Source organism: Sylvia atricapilla, chromosome 2, assembly GCF_009819655.1.
Source record: "Sylvia atricapilla isolate bSylAtr1 chromosome 2, bSylAtr1.pri, whole genome shotgun sequence".
Taxonomy (NCBI): Eukaryota; Metazoa; Chordata; class Aves; order Passeriformes; family Sylviidae; genus Sylvia; species Sylvia atricapilla.
Window position 1 is genome coordinate 50,428,522 of NC_089141.1, and position 22,793 is coordinate 50,451,314.

General features: G+C 45.1%; 1 protein-coding gene and 1 long non-coding RNA gene across 3 annotated transcripts in view; one reads left to right on the forward strand and one right to left on the reverse strand.

The window, feature by feature from the left end:
- The window catches only part of LOC136357700 (uncharacterized), a 154,895-nt gene that overhangs the window by 2,398 nt on the left and 129,704 nt on the right, over window positions 1–22,793 (forward strand). Inside the window, exon 3 of one of the 2 annotated variants that reach the window (XR_010742933.1) lies at window positions 9,025–9,500. The exons of the other annotated variant lie outside the window; for it this stretch is intronic. This is a non-coding gene — a long non-coding RNA (uncharacterized lncRNA). Of the gene's footprint in view, window positions 1–9,024; window positions 9,501–22,793 lie in introns of those variants that run through there. 2 annotated transcript variants of the gene reach the window in all.
- On the reverse strand, window positions 1,918–5,293 carry GPKOW (G-patch domain and KOW motifs). The gene is given in 7 exon segments (XM_066338228.1): window positions 1,918–2,483; window positions 4,331–4,516; window positions 4,519–4,673; window positions 4,675–4,759; window positions 4,762–4,801; window positions 4,803–4,996; window positions 4,999–5,293. Coding segments are annotated over 7 exon segments (1,521 nt in total).

A 22,793-nucleotide genomic window follows, 5' to 3' on the forward strand; every position in this document is an offset into this window, starting at 1 on the left:
TTGGTTTGTTAAACTTTAACTTCTTGAAAAAATTACTTCCTGGCTAAACCACTACATTCTACTTCTATGTCTCTGTGAACACACATAGGGGTAAATATTATTATTAACATTGCATTTAATAAACAATTTTTATTTACTAAAAAACAATAAAATTACTCTACTCTTAGATATTTTACTATAATTCTACCTAACTAGTCTACTTATTGACTAATATTGCTTTGCTTTTAGATTTTTTTAGCCAATCTTATTTTATAGTTTTTATTACTTTCCTGCATTCTTTACTAAAGAATGTGCTAGTTTTAATTTCAAAATCTGGCAGAAACTCCATATTATGTAGTAGTTTTATGTTTGTTTATTTTTATTTGTTAAATTTAGTGTAGTGGTTTGAGTGTTTCCTTTTTTTTTTTTTTTTTGTGAGATAGGATTAAGAGAAGTAAAGTAGGCTTAAATTTAAAGATATAAAGGTAGATTTATTAACATACATACTAAAAGAAAAAAAATGAATTAAAATGAAATTTTTAAAATAGTCTTTCTCTTTTTTATAAACTGCTTATCTTCTCACAAACAACATAAAGAAACAAAACTTGTAACTCATAGTTAGTTTTACTATTTAAAAATAGTTTATTAGTTCTTTAGGAAAGAAGCCTTTTTTAGTTGACTATGGAATTTTCCTCTACTGACAACTTAGAATAGTTTTCTTGTGGGTCTTAACTCTTACAAAAAGATCTGCCGGGAGAAATTTGCTTCTGTGAAATCTCTTCTTATTAGTAGTTTCTTAAGCTGCTTATGGGTTATGGGAACTTAGGCATCTGCGGTGTTACTTTTTAATGATGAACAATTCTAAAGGTAAAGGATCTTTTATTTTAGGGAACAGAGATGTCTTCTCACTTTTTTACTGGTGCAGAGGGCTTCTTATCCTTCTCTGTTTAAGCATCTGATAGCATCACAAGATCACAACTACTAATTTAACTCAGTTAATCACAGATACCTTTGCTCAAATCCACAAATCTAAACAACCACTTCTTTATTTGTATATTTTTCTTATGATCTAAAGGGAATACTAATATACTACAATTTATTACTATAGCTTATAAAATAAGTCTAAACTAAAATGACAACTTTTTAATCTTTTCTCTTAATTAGTCCTTTTACTCTCTTCACTGACTTTTATATGGAGAGTTATCCCTTTCTAATTGGTTTGTTAAACTATAACTTCCTGAAAAAATCACTTCCTGACTAAACCACCACAGCAGTGTACTCCAATGCCCAATCCCCCTTTTTGAGAAGAACTTTCTAATGTCCAGCCTAAATCTCTCCTGGCGCAGCTTAAGTCTGTATCCTCTTGTCCTGTCACTGGTTGCCTGACAGAAAACGCCAAACCTCTCCGGACATCAGCCTCCTGTCAGGAACTTGTAGAGAGTGATAACATCTGCCCTGAGCCTCTTCTCCAGGCTAAACACCCCCAGCTCCCTCAGCTGCTTTTCACAGCGCTTTTGCTCCAGATCCTTCCCCAGATCTTCTCTGGACATGCCCCAGCATCTTAACGTCCTTCCTTCCTAAATTAGGGTCCCAGAACTCAAGGTGCAGTGTCACCAATGCCGAGTACAGGGGAAGAATGACTTCCCTGGTCTTACTGGCACACTATTCCTGATACAGGCCAGGATGTCATTAGCCTTGGCCACCTGGGCACACTGCTAGCTTATGCTTAGGTGGCTGTCTACCAGTACCCCCAGATCCCTTTCTGCCTGGGCACTGTCCAGCCAATCTGTCCCCAGCCTGTGGTGCTTCATGGGTTTATTGTGGCCAAAGTGGATTGGCACTTAGACTTGTTAAACCTAATTTTGTTGGATTCTGTCCATCTATTCAGCCTGTTCAGGTCCTTCTGCAGACCCCTCCTACCCTCCAGCAGGTCAACACTCACTCCCAGCTTGGTGTCATATTCAAATTTGGTGATGGTGGGCTCAGCCCCCTCATCCAGATCATCAATAAATATATTATACAGCACAGGGCCCAACTGATCCCTGGGGGACACCACTGGTGACTGGCCACCAAGTGGATGCAGCGCCATTCACCAGCACTCTGGGCCCAGCCATCCAGGCAGTTCTTAATCCAGTGAAGAGGGTACTTGTCCAAGCCATGGGCTGCCAGCTTTTCCAGGAGTATGATATGGGAAACAGTGTCAAAGGCCTTGCTGAATTCCAGGTAGACAATCTCCACAGCCATCCCTGCATCCAACAGGTGGGTCAGCTGATCATAAAAGGCAATCAGGATAGTCAGGCAGGACCGGCCCCTCCTAAACCCTTGCTGGCTGGGTCTGATCCCCCTGCCATGCTGTAGGTGCTGTGTGATGGCACTCAGGGCGATCTGTTCCATAATCTTGCTGGGCACTGAGGTCAGGCTGACTGCCCTGTAGTTTCCTGGATCCTCCTTCCAGCGCTTCTTCTGGATGAGTGTCACATTGGCCAGCTTCCAGTCATGACCTCCTTAGAGAGCAAAGACTGATGAAAAATGATGGAGCAGCTTGGAAAGTTCATCTGCCAGCCCACTCATCATCCTAGGATGGATCGCATCCAGTCCCATAGACTTGTGAGCATCTCAGTGGCTCAGCAGGTCTCTGACTACTTCCTCCTGGATAACAGGGGGAACATTCTGCTCCCTGATGCCATCTGCCAGCCCAGGAGGACAGCTGTCCTGCAGACAACCTGCCTTACTGTGGAAAACTGAGGCAAAGAAGGTGTTAAGTATCTCTGCCTTTCCCTCATCTTTATTTACTCTATACCCCCTTGCATCCAATTAAGGATGGAGGTTGTCCTTGCCCCTCCTATTGCCAATACTGTATTAAGAAAAATTATTTTATTATCCTTCACACAAGTGGCCAGTTTAAGTCCTAACTGAGCTTTTTCCACTCTATTTTTTTTCCTACATGATCTGGAAATATCCTTAAATATTTCCTAAGTTTCTAGGAGACTCCCTGAATTAATTCAACCCTCTGATTATTACCCAAAAAGAACTGTAGTGATTTTACCTTGACTGGGTGCCAGGTGGCCACTAAGCTGCTCTATCACTCTCCTTCCCAGTAGGACAAGTGACAGAATAAGATGGAAAACAGCCACCAGGTGAGATAAGGCAGTTTTATTACAGTGAAGGGAAAGAAATATGCAAGAGTCTGCACATGCATAAGCAAAGTGAAAAGTCAATCTCTGCTTCCCACCAGTGACTGATGTTCAAACACTTCCTGGAAAGCAGGGCTCCAGCATGAGTAGGGGTTGCTCCTGAAGACAAACATTGAAGAATCACAAATGCCTCCCCCATCCTCCTCTCTCCCTTAGCTTTTGTATCTGAGTTGATGCCATACAGTATGGAATATTCCTTTGGTTAATTTGGGTCAGCTGACATGGCTGTGTCCCTTCCCAGGATCTTTCCCCATCCCAGCCCATCCCAGGAAGGAATGTTAGAAGGAGGACACAGCTCAGCAGTAGCCAAAACACTGGTGTGTTATCAACACCTGACCAGCTACCAATGCAAACCACAAAACCACAGCATTATGAGGTCAGCTAAGAAAAGAAAAAAAAAAAAAAAAGAACCAAAATGAACCCTATCTCAGACCCAATACAGTTTCCACCTCTTATTCTACAACATTTGTGTCATACTCAGATCCCACATTATCTATATATCTAGTTTCAAGCCCTCTCAATCAGTCCTGCTGTCACTAAAACTGGGAAATACAGAAACTCTCAAAAAACATCTTTTCAGAGTTAAGAGAATCAAGGCATTACTTTGTTTTGGCCACTATGTTCTGGTCAGGATGTGCAGTAGAAATAATTTCATCTACAATTGGGTTGTGCAGGGAAGATCATTTCATCACACAAGATTCTTTCATTAGACTTACCCCATATTTATACAGACAAAACCCAAAGAAATTCTCATTCATTCTTTTCAAATTACACAAGTCTTAGTATTCAGTCTCCTATTGGTTATTCTTCCCTTAGTCTTTGATGCTAATTTGGTCCTCATTCTTAGATTCTCTTATCAGTCTCTTCCCAGATGAGATGTCTACAACCACACCAGAGGGATGATGATCATTAATGGTCACTTATCTCCTGTGTATCTTCTGGGTACAGCCAACCTGTTGATGTTAAGCTCATGAGGGCTCAACTGGTAAACAAAGCCTATTCCCCTCCCTCTTAGGCAAAGGTGAACAAACCTCTGACTGGAGTCCAATACTGCCAACCCATGGACCAGAATCCTTTTGCTCTTGTTAGATAAATGAAGCTCCTCTGACTCTAGCAGACCTGGTGCTTAGCCTGTCCCAGTCATCCTCACCCCTCACCCAGGTAATGGCAAATGGAATCATAGGGCAGTGGCAGCACCTGCGGGTCCCAACCCAACTTCACCGACTGCTCCTTTTCTGGGGGTTCCCTCTGCTTCTTCCCCACACCCTGCGCCCCCTCTTTCTTGAGGGTGAGGCCAGAGGGACCCATGCTGACTGGGCACAGCCCATGCTGGTTCATGGCCGGCTCAGTCGCACCAGTGCCCGGCCAGTCTCGGAGTCCAGCGCCTCCACCTTGCCCTCCACACCGCAGTGGGGCCCAGGCTCGACACAAGCCGGGCTCCATCAGTGAGTGTCCCCAGATTTGGGGGCACCCGGGGAGCTCCCTTGGCCCCCAGGCCCAGCCCATGGGGGCAGGCATGAGCCTGGGAAAGGTATGCCCTATGACCTGGCCCTGGCTCCAGCTCATACCCCTCAGCATGGCCAGCTCATGGGCATGGCCTCATAATCCTAGGAGGTCGACAGTGGCCCTTGTGGCAAAGTCTTTGTCAGGCAGCTGGAGGGAGATAGCGATGGGGGGTCCTGAGCCCCCCTTGGGCTTCTCATGGCTCTGCTGCAGCAGCTCCTGCACTGCCTGAGCCTCCACCAAGGGGAGGTCCAGGGGAGCCCCAGCAGGAGAGGGTTCTGTGCTGGGGATACCATCAGTGATGGGGCCAGGATGCATATTGATGTGGGATGCTCCGGGTTCCTCAAGCGGTGAGGAGGGATCATGGGGATTTCCAGCTCCTTCAGGGGCAGCAGGGCTGGCCAGGTGCTGAGCAGCTCCTGGTCCTCTACTGCTGTCAAGAAGTCGGTGTCAGTCTCGGTGTTGCTGCCCACGCTGGGCATGATGCAGGGTCCCTTGGACAGCGGCCACTGCCGCTCCGGCCTGTGGCTGAGCACAAACGACACCAGCTCCAGCCCCGAGGCTTCCCTGAATGCGCTGGTCCCCTTGGCTTCCCCCACACTGCTGCCTGCCACCATCTTCCTTCACGGGGCCCTGTGCACTAAATTCCCCAGTACACAGAAAGCTGTTTTTAACACGCCAAGGCAGAGTATCACCTGGTTGCCAGAGAATAAGCAGGTTGGTCAGAGTGATGGTCGCAGTTTTGTTGAAAGCAGTTGTTATGTATGATATGATATAATTCGTGCTTAATGTGATATATATGGCATAAAGTCATCATATGGTATAAATATATGGTATAAACTCATTCATGCTTAAGAACTAAAAGTTTCCAGGAATTGTGCCACCTCTGCAAGTAACAGGGGAAGAGGCCTCCTAGACTGCCTCTTCTCTTCTGTGTTGAATTGTCAGCATATATATGGTTGTTCCGATGCCCTTATCAACTCTGAAATAACAAGCCAAAAAATAATAAAGGATAAAAGGCAGTTACCATTTTTTGAAGGCCCTTCAGGTGCACTTACGGTGAAATGCACAGCAGAAGAAGCACACTGAAGATCCATCTGATATAGGGCTCCAACACTTTAATGAGTTTAACAAATTAGCATAATTGACGAGAATCCCAAGTAGAAGTACAGATAATGATGTCATTTTCCCCTTGGCTTGGCTCCCCACTGAAGCTTCCTCCTTTTTTTCAGCCCCACATTGTTTATATGTCTACATACATGGAAATGAAAAAGCAAGATTAGAATAGGATTTGAGAAATGTGTTTGCCTAGAGTGTGTTTATTCCTCCACTTCTGCCTGGTCAAGCTCACCTCAGCTTCCAACAGAATAAACTGCTGTGATCCCCCTGTCACCTTAGCAATAGAAGCAGGTTCTGCCCCCCACCACATGTCCCAATGATATTAGGGTACACTGTGCACCGGTATCAACCAACACATCATATTTCTGGGGCTCTGATGTGCCTGGCCATGGGATTCAGACTGTTCAAAAAACCCCATTCCTCCCCGTGCCTCTTCCTGGTTAGTGGCAGGGTCTTTCTAGCTCTGGCTATCATTCCTTCTTTGGGCATACATTCTGGAGCTTCCTTCAAGGGAATCAAGACATGTCATCCTCCCTTTTGTTATACCTAGCAGCCTGGTCATGGGAAACCAGAGTGACATGCATTCTGGTGAAACTCCCTCTGTTAGTGGTGCCCTCTTCCAGCTTACGTACCCATGCCAGGACAGAAGTGGGTTTTCCATCCCATCTTCTTGTATTTTGTCCATACTCAAATAGGAAAAACCACAGACTGGCTCGTGGGGTGTGCCCCCTCTCCCTACCTGCTTCTGATAACAGGAGCTTTGGTCTATTCTGATGAAATTTGGAGAAGTCCCTCCTTAAGCTCTTTGCTGAGTTCCTGAAGGCTCTCTTCCATCCTGTCTTCCAATCTCTGCATATGCTCAGTCAAGTCCTGAGAGACTTGGACTGCTGAGATTTGGGCTTGTGTTGGGGCATGGACAGTGCCTTCATACACCTGGAGTCTCCTTGTCATAGTGCCCACTTATCACTAAACCTCTAAAAACTGGAATAAGACTCCTTAACACCATTTTTTTTTGTGTTAAAGAGGGCACCATTTATTCGTGCCCCTAGAAGGGCATGAGGGATAACTCCTCCTAACATGCCTCCCAATTACTACAAGTGTATTGCTAATATGCATATTAGAATTTCACCATTACCATAAACCCCTCCTCATGTTCCCCAAGTTCCTAAAAACTCAGTCCCTGTTATGGCTGTACCTGTATTCCTAAGACAGATGTCTCCTCTTAATCTTCTGACATCCTTGTTTGGGTAGCAATTTCTGTATGCCTTGCTTTTATGCTAAAGGTCTGCAGATACAGTGTCTTCTCTCTTAAAAGTTCAGTCACAATGTCTTTCTACTAAAATCTCACAGTTACAGTAGAAATTAAATTAACCCTTTTAGTAACTGTCCCCTTCAATCCACTGCAGTGTTGTTAGAGTATGCTTGTGTCCTGAGTCATGCAAGTTTGAGCCACATTAGTGTCGTACTTACCATGTCTGGACTCTTAGTAGTTTGGTCATTTGAAAGAAGTTGTCTCAAGCACAGGATTCCTTTCTGCATGGTCTTCCAAGAGCCTTCCTGCAGCTGTATATCTTCTGGTCAGAGGTATCTCTCCTTCACACTTGTTAAGAGCCATGTCCAGAAGCCAAGAAGTTTGAACCTCCTTGCAATCCCACATCATGTGACAGGGACCTCAAGTTCCTTGTTTCAGTACCATCCAAAATTAGATCATCACCTGCAGTGTCAGAGACTCAGATTGACCAGCTCAATACAGACTTTTGGGCTGTCGGGTGAGGTCTTTTCTCAGATGGTAGAGACTTTCTAAGGACAAAGACTCAGTGACTATTTCTGATTCCAATCCCTATGCTGGCTGTGAGGGTCCTGACTCCCCATCATCATCCACTGGACAAAAGGATTTGGTCTTGTATTTCCTCCTCTGGACACAGGGAACCAGTATTAGCTTAGGCTGCCCTTCGGATTTTACTGCAGCCTGAGTGACTGGGGTGTCTGCTGATTTGTTCTCCTTCCCTCTGACTGTACCTGCTGCTCTAGGGTATTGAGCAGTGTGCAATAAGCATTAGCCAGGGCCCAGCACAGTGCAGTGAGCTGCTTCTCTTTGCAGTTGTCATTGCAACTTTCTTTCAGCTATTTCTCTTTCTCAGCTGGGTTCTAGATTTATTCAAGGAGAAAATTCCAAACTATTGAGGCAGAGTATTTCTTCAGGGCCTGGACTATATTCTTCAGCATGCCACACCACTCAGTTTTTCCACCACTGGGACAAGTCTCCCTGGAAATCTCAGCCCTGATTCTAAACATGCTACAGGCCATATAGAGGAGAGTTGAGAGAATTAATAAAAATACAGCATCTTTAATATCCAGAGGGATGCAGACATTCTCTGAAGGTGGCTGTCAGACCTGAAGGGGGAGAGGGAGGTAAAAGGCTAGGAAAAATAATTTCTTACTGGTTTCCCAACAGACTAGGTGTGATTAATAATAAACCCACAAAAGTAGCAGCTGAGACCAGGACAGGCAAACAACAATGAATATAAATCCCAAATAATTCTAATTACCTCTGATATTCTCTGCATATAAGCTGTTATTGCAGAGTATATCAACACAGTAATCCTGGTTTGTGTCCCTGAGCCAAAAAAGATCTACATCTTGGGGAAAATGACCCATATATATGGAAAAGTGTGAGAAATGGAGGCACAGAAAGCTCTCAGACTCCTGTGCATACAGGCTCAGACATAGAGATGAATACAGGGTTTGAGCCAAGACCTTGGAGAAGGCTTGCAGATTTGGAGCAGCAAAGTTACACAGACATGAAGCAAGAATGTGGGTTTGTGGTCTAAGCAGAAATATGTTTTAAGTAAGCAGATAAATGCCTTAGGTAAACAAAAAATATATATTGAGCAAGATTGTAGAAAATTTTGAAGTTTAGCAATAAAGCTTAATATAGGGTTAGTAAGAAGCTTAAGATAGAGCAATGTAAGTTTGTGTAGCATTTTATGACTGGATAAGAAAAGATCCATTGTGGTAGAGCCATGTATGGCAAAACAGTTAACGATTGGTGTAAGAAGATACAAACGGGCTTTGTGGAAGTAGTTGATTGGCTAATAGACCTATTTAAGGCATTGTAACTAGAATTGGGGTGGCTTCTGATGTGATGGCATTGGATGTAACAGCCTCAATGTCTCACCCTCTCATGAGACTGATTAAGCAATAAACCATCTTTTACAATGTCTCTCAGTCATCTCTGTCATGTCAATTCCCATAGCTGGTACCCACCATGTGAGGAAGGAACGACTTTGTCAGCTGTTGGGATGCCCCAGAGGACTACTTCTAAGTACTGCTGGAAAGAAGCAGGACACCGCTCCCACTGGATCAAGCCTGCATTGAGCCCAGAAGGATCACCTACTACAGGATTACAGGTGAGCTCTGGGGAACATGGGACAAGATATGTCCAGGGAACAGAGAGACATTTATAACCACTTGAAACTTCTGATAAGATCTAATTCTCATACGATACCCAAGCAAGAACTTTAAGATCTTTTATGCTGAGTGCAGAAGAATTTTGCTGATGTGGATCCTTCATCTGCTTTTACCATGTCTCTTTGGGGCTCTGTTGGTGTTAAACTGTGACGTGGCCACCCATGGAGATTTGACGGCTGCTAAGTTACTCCTGGCATATCATGTGCTTGTTGAAATTTTTAGTAAGCAGTCTAGTCCGGATGCATGCGGATCTAGTCCGGAGGTAGTCCCCTCAGACCTGCCACTGCCACTCCCAGCTGCTCCACCCTTAGCCACTTCTAATTCTGCAGAGGAGGGGGGAAATGAGAAAGGGGCAGGAATCAATGAACCTATTGTGGAGGTGCAAGACCAGGAAAATGATTCTACCTCTGAAGAAGAAATTGATCCACCGGACCTCAGTTGAATGGATCCAGAATGGTAACATGATTTGTTCCCTTTGGACCCTAGAAATCCCCCGATTCTTTTTAAATCAAGGGATTCTCTGAAAAACAAGTTAAAATTGACTGATTGGACTGATATAAGGTGGAAAGCAATAGAAGAGGGAGACTTTGACTTAGCACATGAACAGCTTCTAGCTATGTCAGTCAGATATGGCAGAGAGAATGCCAATCCGAGATGGGAACCGATGAGCTATGATGAAATTAAAGACTTGCAGACAGCTATTAAATATAGTCACTTGGGCTCACCATACTTTAAACAATTGTTGAAAGCCATTTATGGCAGTTATGATTTAATACCTCATGATTGTCGTTATGTTTTATCCGTGATTTTAACAGAATGGCAATATGTTTTGGGGGATGTAAAATGGCGGAGGTTTCTTAATAAACTGATAGAAAACTATGCAAGAGGTCCTAATGCTGGACTTACAATCGTTCATTTGGCTGGAGACCCACCGCATGAGAGGGCAGAAGACCAAGCAGCTGATTTGCCTAGAGCAGTGCTTGATGATATTAAAGATGCAGCTCAAGAAGCTCTCTTGCAAGTTCAGCCGACAGGAAGCCCTGAAGGCATTTACACCTAAATAAGGCAAGAGATGTCAGAGCTATTTGCTACATTTAAAGACTGCTTAACACAAGCAATTGAAAGGCAATGCAAAGATGACTTAGCCTGTCTGCTTATGCTCTGCATTCTTGCATTTGCTAATGCTAATGATGAGTGTAAGCAAATCATTCAAGCCTTACCTGATACACAGCCAACCCTGTCTCAAATGATAGAAGCTTGCAATAAAATTGGCAGCCCACAACATATTGCAACAATACAAACAAACATATTCAGAGAGAGGCTTGAAAGGGTTTTCATGGCTTTGGCAGAAGCAATGGACCAGAGACCTGTTAAAACCCTTACTGCTCTCAATTTAATACTTCAACAGAATAATTCTATGGCAATATTGCAAGCCAAGACTGTTGAAGGATCTTGTTACCAGTGCAAAAAGCCTGAATATGTTAAAAAAAACTGCCCAGAGCCCACAGGAAACACAAAACCACCTCATCCCTGCCCTAGGTGAAAGAAAGGGAGACATTACGCAAATCAATGCCACTCCAAGTTTGATGTTGATGGAAAGCCCTTGTCGGGAAACTTAAAAAAGAGCACACAGTGCCATGGTGCGACAGCAGAGATAGCAACAGATCAACAACCTGGAATCTTTCCAAGGGCAGAATATATGAAGAACCTCAATCAGATCCCATCTCCAAAATCATCAGCCATTTCCCCAGCAACCCAGAATGATTACTCCCAAGGATGCAATCACAGAATCACAGAATGTGTAGGTTGGAAGAGATCTTCAAGATCATTGAGTCCAGCCCAGCCCTAACACCTCAACTAGATCATAGCACTGAGCGCCACATCCAGTCTCTTTTTAAACACATCCAGGGACAGTGACTCCACCACCTCCCCAGGCAGACTATTCCAGTATTTAATCACTCTTTCAGTGACAAATTTCTTCCTAATATCCAATCTATATTTCCCTTGATACAGCCTGAGACTGTGTCCTCTCATTCTGCCAGTTGCTGCCTGGAGAAAGAGACCAACCCCCAGCTGTCTACAGCCACCCTTCAGGAAGTTGTAGAGAGTGATAAGGTCACCTCTGAGTCTCCTTTTTTTCCAGGCTAAACAACCCCAGATCCCTCAGTCTTTCCTCATATGGCTTGTTTTCTAAGCCCTTCACCAGCTTTATTCCCCTCCTCTGGACATGTTCAAGCATCTCAATGTCCTTCCTAAACTGAGGGGCCCAGAACTGGACACAGTACTCGAGGTGTGGCCTGACCAGTGTTGCAAAGGGTCCCTTAATAATGGGAGGTCGGACAGAGCAGACGACACATCTAAACTGATTCAGTTATCATGTCGCTCTCATGTTTATTGTTTACAGCAAGACTTTTATACATTCACAGCAAAGTTGACAATTACAGAGCATACAAAGTATGTAAACAGTCTCTGTCTTAAGGTGGCTAAAGTCTTAGAGCTACAATTCTACATGTCAAACTCCATTATTCCCTGAGATATTTTAGTAGTAGAAGTGAATTTTTGCTGCGCCACAACTGAGAATTTCTTCTGTGTCACAGAGGCTTACAGGCCCTACAGGACAAAGGGCTCAGTCTGGAATTGCTCAAGCCTCACTCCAAATACAAATCATGTCTTCAATCTCGAAGAAACTCCATTACAGACCAGTGCTGAGTACAGAGGAAGAATGACCTCCCTGCTCCTGCTGGCTACACCATTCCTGATACAGGCCAGGATGCCATTGGCCATCTTGGCCACCTGGGCACATTGCTGGCTCATGTTCAGATGGCTACTGACTAGAACCCCCAGGTCCCTTTCCTTCTGGGCACTGTCCAGCCTATAACACTGCAGGGGGTTATTGGGCCAAAGTGCAGGACTCGACACTTGGACTCATTAAACTTCATCATGTTTAGACTCTGCCCATCCATCCAACCATTCCAGATCTCTCTGCAGAGGCATCCTATCTTCCAACAGGTCAACACACGCTCCCAGCTAAGTGTCGTTCACAAACTTACTTATGAAAGATTCAATATCCTCATCCATATCATCAATGAAAATATTGAACAGAGTTTGCCCCAGCACAGACCCCTGAGGAACACCACTGGTGACTGGCTGCCAACTGGATACAGCACCATTCACCACCACTCTCTGGGCCCAGCCATCCAGCCAGTTCCTAACCCAGCAACCCAAACCCTCGGCTGCCAGCTTATCCAGGAGTATGCTGTGGGAGACAGTGTCAAAAGCCTTGCTGAAGTCCAAATAAACAACATCCACAGCCCTTCCTGCATCCACCAGGCAGGTCATCTGGTCATAAAAGGATATCAGGCTGGTCAAACATGACCTACCTCTCCGAAACCCTCTCAAGCTGGGCCTGAGACCCTGGCCATCCTGTAGGTGCTGTGTGATAACACTCAGTATAAACTGTTCCATTATTTTTCTAGGTACTGAGATCAGACTGACTGGTCTATAAGGACTGGGATCCTTCTTCCCACCCCTTTTGTGAATGGATGTCACACTGGCCAGTTTCCAATCATCTGGAACCTCCCCAGTGAGCCATGACTGCACCCTTCAGCACAGTGGCTCCAATTAAAAATTCGTCCCCATGCGCATCCCCCATGTGCCCAGAGCATCCCTCCCCCAAAAGTTATCAAAGGTGATGGTGACATGGGGCCAGACCATGACTGCCTCACCCTTCAGGTTCATGATTGTCACCGGCTTCTGGCTCATGTAACATCGTTTTGTTCCTCCCAGTCCTGTCACAGGCATCCCCACCAAGTCCAAAGGCCAGTCCGGGGGCCAAGCAGCAGTAGACACAATCGTGACATCCGCACCTGTGTCAAGGATTCCGTGGAGGTAAATTTCCAATGCCGTCGCCCCAGGAATGGACAAGGTGCACATCTTCCCTGACCAAGAGGGAAGGGAATCAGTCCAAAAGACCTGAGGCGGCCCAGTGGATCCGAAGCCACTGTCTCCTCTCACCCAATTTTCTGCCCTGCAGATAGAGGACTTAAAAGGCACAAGTTGAGCAAGTCATGTTTTTTTTGGGATAGTGAGGAGGGGAGTGTGTGGAAACCATGGCATAAATCCTTCCCATGTAATCCTCATCCACGAGACCCAGATGCACCACCCTGAGCGGTGGTACCAGACCTGCCCATAAGAAGAGCACTCAAACCGTCACCTAGAGGACCGAAGGCATCCAGGAGGATTGTGTGCACTGCATTGTCCATTAGGACAACTGTTTCAGCAGTGCAGACATCTGCACCTGCTGAACCACAGGTGCTGGCTGTGAGCTTTCCCAGCAGATCTCTGTCGGCACTGGGGACTGGGAAAAAACTTGTGTCTGAGTGCACTTCCCCTTCACGCTCTGCTGCCTGTTTCCCGAGCCCAGTGGAGGCTGGCCATTCACATGAACTGTCGCCTTAGAAGCATTGGCCATGTGATTTGACCTTCCAGACCGTCCACAGAGAAACAAAGGAGTGGTCCCCTTTTTCCTTTTATTCCATTTCTTCTTGCCGGCCTGAGCAGTCACCTGTTCCTGCATCCCCCCCTGTTTCCCCTTCCAGGTTGGCTGCAGGGCGGTTGCCAGGGAGGTTTCCTCACCCGAGCTTTAGGTGGTTTAAAGTCCTTGGCCCTCTAAAAGCCCCGAGTCACGTCGGTGGAAAAAAGCAGAGTCCTCAAGGTCTGTTTTCAGATTTCTCGTGTTGTTTATTATTCGATATCTCAGAATTTTCTCTGCTCCCCAGCCGAGGTCCGGACAGCAGCTGGGACATGAGGCGACTGACCCCCTCAGGGGATGTTCCCTAACATTTATACAGATAACTACATACTGATTATTTACTATTTTGTGCCAATGCCCAGTGCCCACACCAGAAGTGACATCTCTACTTTGCTCCAATCCACTCTAACTACTTTGTGCCATCATAACCCCAAAAGATGGAGGACGAGGAAGAAGGAGAAGTACATGAGGTACCACCCAAATTCCACCATCTTGTCCCCATTTACCTCTATTCTATGAACCCTAAAACTACTGAATTTTGTATCTTCTACTGTGCTGAACTACCGTTTTCACATCTTGGTGGTTTGCAATTCCTCTCTCTGTGTTGGAAGCTTTTCCCATGGACTAAAATCAAACTCGCTGTTTTCCTGGGCTCTGTGCCAAGGTCTCCAAGCCCCCTGGACCGGCTCCACACCCCCCTGTCCAGGGCTCAAATTCCTTTCCTCGGGTCCCAGGCCATCCAAGGGGATGTCCTGGACTCCAACAGGTGGTAGCCACAGCAACCACCTTAGCACCTGTGGCGCTCAGTCTGGTACAGGCCTCGGCCATTTGCAGGAGTATGAGATCACCCAGAAGGGCCTCAATTATCCTCCTGCACTCTGCATTACAACTGCTTCTTGCCAGATGCTTGAGCAACATCATTCTAGAAGTGAAATCATCCACCTGTCACTCAGCTGAAGCTGTCAGCCTCTCTGCAAACTGCAGGAAGGGTTCATCAGTCTTCTGAAGAATTGTAGCAAATGACTGTTTCAGTGCAGACATCTCCATTGTCTGCATCAATGCTGCCATACCAACTTTTTGGCACTGCTCAAGTACCAAGGGCTCATAGGTGATTTGCCTACCAACACCAGCAAACTCATCTGTAATAAGTAATCAGCCCAATTTCATCAGTATGCCATTTTATTAAGAATTATTGCAAAATAGAAATTCGAAAAAAGCCACAAGCAACGGACAGCATTGAGCCCAGGATGGATGCTGTATGAGCCTTAGAATCAGCAGCATGCCATACCCTCCCATTCACAAAGTCTGCTTTTGCAGGGCTGACTTATATACAGTTTTTGGCAAGAAAGAAGGTTGCCTCTTCTCATTGTCCACTCAGTTGTTGTTTCATATTCATATTTCTTTTTTCTTCATCTGCCAGTCTGATGAATGGTTTTCCAGGCAGGGCTGGGCATCTGATTGCATTTACAGGAACTTGGCATTGGCATGCACACCCAGGCCGATGTAGATAAGATTTTTATTAGGTGTTGATCACTGGGTCATTGATAATCTCATCTTCTGAGAGGACCCATTTCTTGGTGGAGACACCCTTCTTTCTGTCGCAAATGCATTGCTTCCCCTGTTCCCAGTAGAGGCTTGCAATTTCACAATTACTTTTATTTGGTGGAATTAAAATTATTCAATACCTTATATTGCTATAAATCACAAATTAATTCTCCAATACTTATAACAATCCCTCCCTTTCTACATAAAAATTAATTTGTGAATCTGCACATTTATCTCTTTAAGAAAAAACATCAGAAGGCTATAAGATTTGTATTTCAAGTTTAACAACCAATTATCCCTTTTAAATTTTTCCTTCACCATACACAAAAAAATCCTTTTAAGTTACCTTTCACCCAGTGCAAATTGCAAAGAAAACTTCTTACCAATTTTTCAATCTGAATATTGTCCCTAGTTCATATTCAAGTCTTCCTCTTAGTCGTCTCAGTCCTCACTTATTGTTTCACAGTATCTTTCATAATCTTCCTTTTCTTCCTTTACCCTAGCTTCAAATTTTGCTAAAGCTTCAACTGCTTTACTCATTCCTTCTGTTTTATTCAATTTCAATGATTTGGTCGTTTGGCCTGATTTACTTGTGGTCATCTCAGGATCTGTGGGTAGAGCTGCTAGTTGCATGCCTTGTACCACTGAATGTATCAGGTGAATAAAGTATTAAGCAAGGCAGGTATATTATTCCAGCGACTGAGCAGAGAATGAAAAAGACTACTTTCTTCCACCATGCTTCTGTTTCAAATAATTGATCTCACCATGAAGCCTGAAGTATTGAATTCCATTTTTGTACTGGGACATGAGCTACCTTCTTAATTTCTGCTCCTAGTCCTCCAAGGGCTTCCCCATAGTCATTAATTTCAATGCAACATTAAGATTCATTAAATTTTCCACAGACTCTCCCGTCTTCAGCTAATAGATAACCTAAAGCTATTCGATTTTGATAGACAAAGGTCCACATTTGAGTGTGTTGTTTGGCTAGGAGTTCTAGAGCATCGGAGGTATGATTTGTGTAGCAAGGGACTCTAATTCATAGGAGGTCGGACAGAGCAAACAACACATCTCAACCTATCCGGCTACCATGTTGATCTCCCCTTTATTGTTTACCAACAGTGAATTATATAGATTCACCACATAGTTTATAATTACAAGCCATACAAAGAAAAACAAGCCTTATTTATCTTATGCGTCACTCAGGGAAATCTGACACTATCAGTGCAGGGCTTTAGCATTTTTATGAAAAGTTCCATGATTGTTGCAAGCTCCTTCAAATTTGTTCTGTGGGAAGGTCTCGGGGGAGGGTTCCTCACCCAAGATTTAGATTGTTTAAAGTCCTTGGCCCTCTAAAAGCCCTGTGTTGCGTCGGTATAAAAAATGCAGAGTCTTGAAGGTTTGTTTTCAAGTTTCTCGTATTGTTTATTATTTGATATCTCAAAATTTTCTCCGCTCCCAGCCAAGGTCCGGACAGCAGCTGGGACACAAGGTGACTGACTCCCAATGGGATGTTCCTTTACATTTATACAGATAACTATGTGTTGGTTATTTACTATTTTGTACCAATACCTAGTGCCCACACTAAAAGTGTCATTTCTACTTTGATCCAATCCACTTTAACTACTTTGTGCCATCACAACCCCAAAAGATGGAGGACGAGGAAGAAGGAGAAGTACATGAGGTACCACCCAAATTCCACCATCTTGTCCCCATTTACCTCTATTCTATGAACCCTAAAACTACTGAATTTTGTATCTTCTACTGTGCTGAACTACCGTTTTCACATCCTGGTGGTTTGCAATTCCTCTCTCTGTGTTGGAAGCTTTTCCCATGGACTAAAATCAAACTTGCTGTTTTCCTGGGCTCTGTGCCAAGGTCTCTGAGCCCCCTGGACAGGCTCCACACCCCGCTGTCCAGGGCTCAAATTCCTTTCCTCGGGTCCCAGGCCATCCAAGGGGATGTCCTGGACTCCAACATCTCCCCCTCCTGTTTGCACCAAAATGACCTCTTTAGCAGCTTTGTTCATGAGCCATCGCGTACACTGAAACAAACATGGCACGACCATGAGAAGAATTGCAAACCCCAACAGGATGCATAAATCCGTTTTTAAAATTTCCTTCCACAATGGTGAAAGGTCAAAAAAATTGAACATGCTGTCCAGCCATGACCCATTTACTTCTCCAAGTTTGTTCACACTCTCTCGCAATTGTTTGAGATTTTCATGAATTGATTTAGAATGATCTGACAAGTTCGTGCAGCACATTCCTTCAAATTCTTCACACCCATGCCCATGTGACAGCAAAAGAAAATTGATTGCTGCCCTGTTTTGGACAGTTGCTCGTCTTACACTGTCGACGTCCATTAACATGTCACTCAGTGTAAGAGAAATGGCTCAGGCATGCTTACTCAGCCAACAAGCCATGTGATCCAACTGTGTCAAGGCTGCTCCTGATGCTGTCTGTGGTGAAAAAATTGCGACCTCAATACTCTTTGCCTTGGTCCATGTGTGAACATTGTCATCACATTTTGAATCATATTGTTGGATAGATCTTTTTTCTTTATGTTTTTGCTCTCTCAGCAATGTTAAGTTGGGTGTTAGCAATGAAAGTCTTCCAATGCTGCATGAACCACCTTTGACATTTGTGGGGACTGTGGGCCAAGCTCTGTCCCCACAGATAAAAAAGATTCCTCTTGGCAATTGCACTAGAACATGGTTGGATGGTCTCCTCACCATCTTAGTGTAATTACACCAAGACGATGCTTTTCTGTAAATTATGTGATTTGGAGTGACATCTATTGTTTTATTTCCCACCACTCCAGAGTGATTAAATCTCACACAAAATTTCATTCTGATTAATCCAAGAATTTCCAGTTCCTGAGGTTCAAAAGGAGCCACAGGAAGGAACTTCGTCCAAACATCCCATTTGTTCACTGGATTTAAAATGACCTTTGAGATTGCTGGAGGAATATTTTCTGGAATCAGCCATTTGCTCACTAGCAACCCCACAAAACAAAATGTTGAAAAAGGCTTCCCTGGTCTTGAGTGCGTCAAACAAATGGTGTCCAGTCCTGATGCATTGGCCAGAGTTTCCCAAACATTTTCCTGTTGAAGGGTGAGTGGGTTTTGCTGACCACCCCTTGGCTCTCCAGCTCACAGATCATCTTGTGGATGGGGATCACTGCATCTCGATTTGTCCGATACTGCTGGCAGTGCACTGTCGAGGTGGCAGCAGGTACTCATTGTTCTTTTACCTTCAGAAGTCCTACTGCAGATGGGTTGAACCTTCACGGTCAGCCTCTCTACTCGGGCAGTGATGTCCTGCCAAATGTCAGCTGCCCAGATGGGTTTTCCTCTGCGCTGCCAATTGGCCTTTTTCCAGCGATTCAGCCATCCTCACAGAGCATTAGCTACCATCCATGAGTCAGTGTAGAGATAGAGCCTCGGCCACTTTTCTCGTTCAGCAATACCTAAAGACAGCCGGACAGCTTTAAGCTCTGCAGCTTGACTTGATCCACCTTGTGCCTGGGTAGGTTGTGCAACTTGTCGTGTGGGGCTCCATGCTGCAGCTTTCCATTTCCGGTTAGCTCCTACAATTCAGCAGGAGCCATCAGTGAACAAAGCATATCGTCTTTCAGTTTCTGGTAGCTCATTATATGGTGGGGCTTCCTCAGTACGTGTTACTTGCTTTTCTCCTTCTTCTTCTTCTTCAGATGATAATCCAGAAGTCTTACCTTCCGGCCAGTTTATTATAACTTCCAGAATCCCAGGGCAATTTGGGTTTTCAATGCAGGCGCGCTGTGTAATGAGGGCAATCCATTTGCTCCATGTGGTATCGGTGGCATGATGTGTGGAGGGAACCTTTCCCTTGAACATCCACCCCAGCACTGGTAGTCGGGGTGCCAAAAGCAGCTGTGTTTCAGTGCCAATCACTTCTGAGGCGGCTTGAACTCCTTCATAGGCGGCCAAGATCTCCTTCTCTGTGCGAGTGTAGTTGGCCTCGGAGCCTCTGTAACTTCGGCCCCAGAATCCCAATGGTCGGCCTCGAGTTTCTTCAGGCACCTTCTGCCAAAGGGTCCAAGACAAATCATTGTTCCCAGCTGCAGAGTAAAGCACATTCCTCACATCTGGTCCCATCCTGACTGGGCCTAGGGCTACTGCATGAGAAATCTGTTGCTTGGTCTGAACAAAAGCTTGTTGCTGTTCAGGCCCCCAGTGGAAATTGTTCTTCTTGCAGGTCACCGAGTAGAGAGGGCTCACGATCTGACTGTACTCAGGAATGTGCATCCTCCAAAAGCCAATGGTGCCTAGGAAAGCTTGTGTTTCCTTTTTGTTGGTAGGTGGGGACATGGCAGTGATCTTGTTGATTATTTCTGTGGGGATTTGGTGACCACCATCTTGCCATTTGACTCCCAGGAACTGGATTTTTTGAGCTGGTCCCTTAACTTTGCTTCTTTTAATGGCCAAACCAGCTTTCAGCAGAATTTGGATAATCTTCTCTCCTTTCTTGAAGACCTCCTCTGGCGTGTTCCCCCATATGATGATGTCATCAATGTACTGCAGATGCTTTGGAGCCTCACGCTTTTCCAGTGCAAATTGGATCAGTCCATGGCAGATGGTGGGGCTGTGTTTCCACCCCTGGGGCAGTCGGTTCCAGGTGTACTGTACGCCCCTCCAGGTGAGGGCAAACTGAGGAATGCACTCCGCTGCCAAAGGAATGGAGAAGAAGGCATTGGCGATATCAATGGTTGCATACCACTTTGCTGCTTTGGACTCCAGCTCGTACTGAAGCTCTAACATGTCTGGCACAGCAGCGCTCAGTGGTGGCGTGACTTCATTCAGACCACGATAATCCACTGTCAGTCTCCATTCTCCACTGGACTTACGCACTGGCCAAATTGGGCTGTTGAAAGGTGAACGGGCCTTACTGACCACCCCTTGGCTTTCCAGTTTACGGATCATCTCATGTATAGGAATCACAGAGTCTGTCAGTGCAGTATTGCTGATGGTGTACTGTTGCTGTGGCAATTGGTACCTGTTGTTCTTCAACTTTCAGCAGTCCCACAGCAGAGGGGTCATCTGAGAGACCAGGCAAAGTATTCAACTGTCTGATGTCTTCTTTCACTACTGCAGCTATCCCAAAAGCCCAACGATATCCTTTTGGATCTTTGAAATATCCATTCCTGAGATAGTCTATGCCGAGGATGCATGGGGCCTCTGGGCCAGTTGCGATAGGGTGTTTCTGCCACTCGTTCCCAGTTAAACTCACTTCGGCCTCTAATACAGTCAGTTCCTGGGACCCTCCTGTTACTCCTGTAATAGAAATGGATTCTGTTCCTACATATCTTGATGGCATCATGGTATATTGGGCCCCAGTGTCAACCAACACCATATATTTTTGTGGGTCAGATGTGCCAGGCCATTGGATCCACACAGTTCAGTAGATCCGATTGTCCCTTTCCTCTTCCTGGCTAGAGGCAGGGCCCCCCTATTCCTGGTCATCGCATTCATTGTTCTCTTCTTGTAAATGTGTTGCTGAGGTTTCTTCAAGAGGATCAGTCATATTATTATTCCTGTACCGGCTGGAGTTCTGCTCAGGAGAGACTGGAGCAACACCAATTCTAGATGAGCTTTTTGTGGTAGGTGTTTCCCTTTTTAGTTCATGGACCTGAGCTACTTAGGAGGAGGGGGGTTTTCCATCCCACTTCTTCATATCTTCTCCATGCTCCCAAAGAAAAGACCAAAAGTTACCTCGGGTGTGTATCCTCTCTCCCTGGCTGGGGGATGCCTGCTCCTAATGGCAGAGACTCTCATCGGCTCTGGTGAGATATCGTAAATTTCTTCCTTAAGTTCTTTTTTCAGTTTCTGATGGCCTTCTTCAATTAAGCTCCTGACTTGCTCAGCCAGTCTTGTTTACTTTGAGAAATGGGTACGAGACATGGGTATGTGTCGGGGGGATTTCCTCACCTGAGCTTTAGGTGGTTTGAAGTCCTTGGCCCTCTAAAAGCCCCGAGTCGCGTCCATGTAAGAAAGCAGAGTCCTCAAGGTTTGTTTTCAGGTTTCTCGCGTTGTTTATTATTTAATATCTCAGAATTTTCTCTGCTCCCAGCCGAGGTCTGGACAGCAGCTGGGACACAAGGCGACTGCCCCACAGATGGGACGTCCCCTAACATTTATACAGATTATTACGTACTAGTTATTTACTATTTTGTGCCAATGCCCAGTGCCCACACCAGAAGTGACATTTTACTTTGGTCCAATCTACTCTAACTACTTTGTGCCATCACAACCCCAAAAGATGGAGGACGAGGAAGAAGGAGAAGTACATGAGGTACCACCCAAATTCCACCATCTTGTCCCCATTTACTTCTATTCTAAAAATTCTAAGACTATTAAATTCTACATCATCTACTGTGCTAGACTACAATTTTCACATCCTGGGAGTTTGTAATTACTTCTGCAATGTTGAAAGCTTTTCCCATGGATCAAAATCAAACCCGGTGTCTCCCTGGGCTCTGTGCCAAGGTCTCCGAGCCCCCTGGACCGTCTCCACACCCCCCTGTCCAGGGCTCAAACTCCTTTCCTCAGGTCCCAGGCCATCCAAGGGGATGTCCTGGACTCCAACATCTCCCCCTCCTCTTTGAACCAAAAAGACCTCTTTGGCAGCTTTTTCCATGAGCCGCTGCATGCACTGAAACAGACGTGGTATGACCATGAGAAGAATTACAAACCCCAACAGGATGCATAAACCTGTTTTTAAAATTTCCTTCCACAGTGGTGAAAGGTCAAAAAATTTGAAAATGCCATCCAGCCATGACCCAGTTACCTCTCCAAGTTTGTTTACACTTTCTCGCAATTGCTTGAGGTTTTCATGAATTGATCTGGAATGATCTGACAAGTTCATGCAACACATTCCTTCAAACTCTTCACACCCATGTCCATGTGACAGCAAAAGATAATCGATTGCTGCCCTGTTTTGGACAGTTGCTCGTCTTACACTGTCAATGTCCATTAACATATCACTCAGTGTAAGAGAAACGGCTCGGGCATGTTTGCTCAGCCAGCAAGCCATGTGGTCCAATTCTGTTAAGGCTTCTCCTGATGCTGCCTGTGGTGAAAAAATTGCAACTGCAATCCTTTGCGCCTTGGTCCAGGTGTGAACATTGTCATCACATTTTGGATCGTATTGTTGGATGCATCTTTTCTCTTTATATTCTTGCTCTCTCAACAATGTTCTGTTAGGTGTTAACAATGAGAGTCTTCCAATGCTGCATGGACCACCTTTGACATTTGCAGGGACTGCAGGCCAAACTCTGTCCCCACAGATAAAAAAGATTCCTCTTGGCAATTGCACTGGAACATGGTTGGATGGTCTGCTCACCATCTTAGTGTAGTTACACCAAGATGATGCATTTCTATAAATTACAGGATTGGGAGTGACGTCTATTGTTTT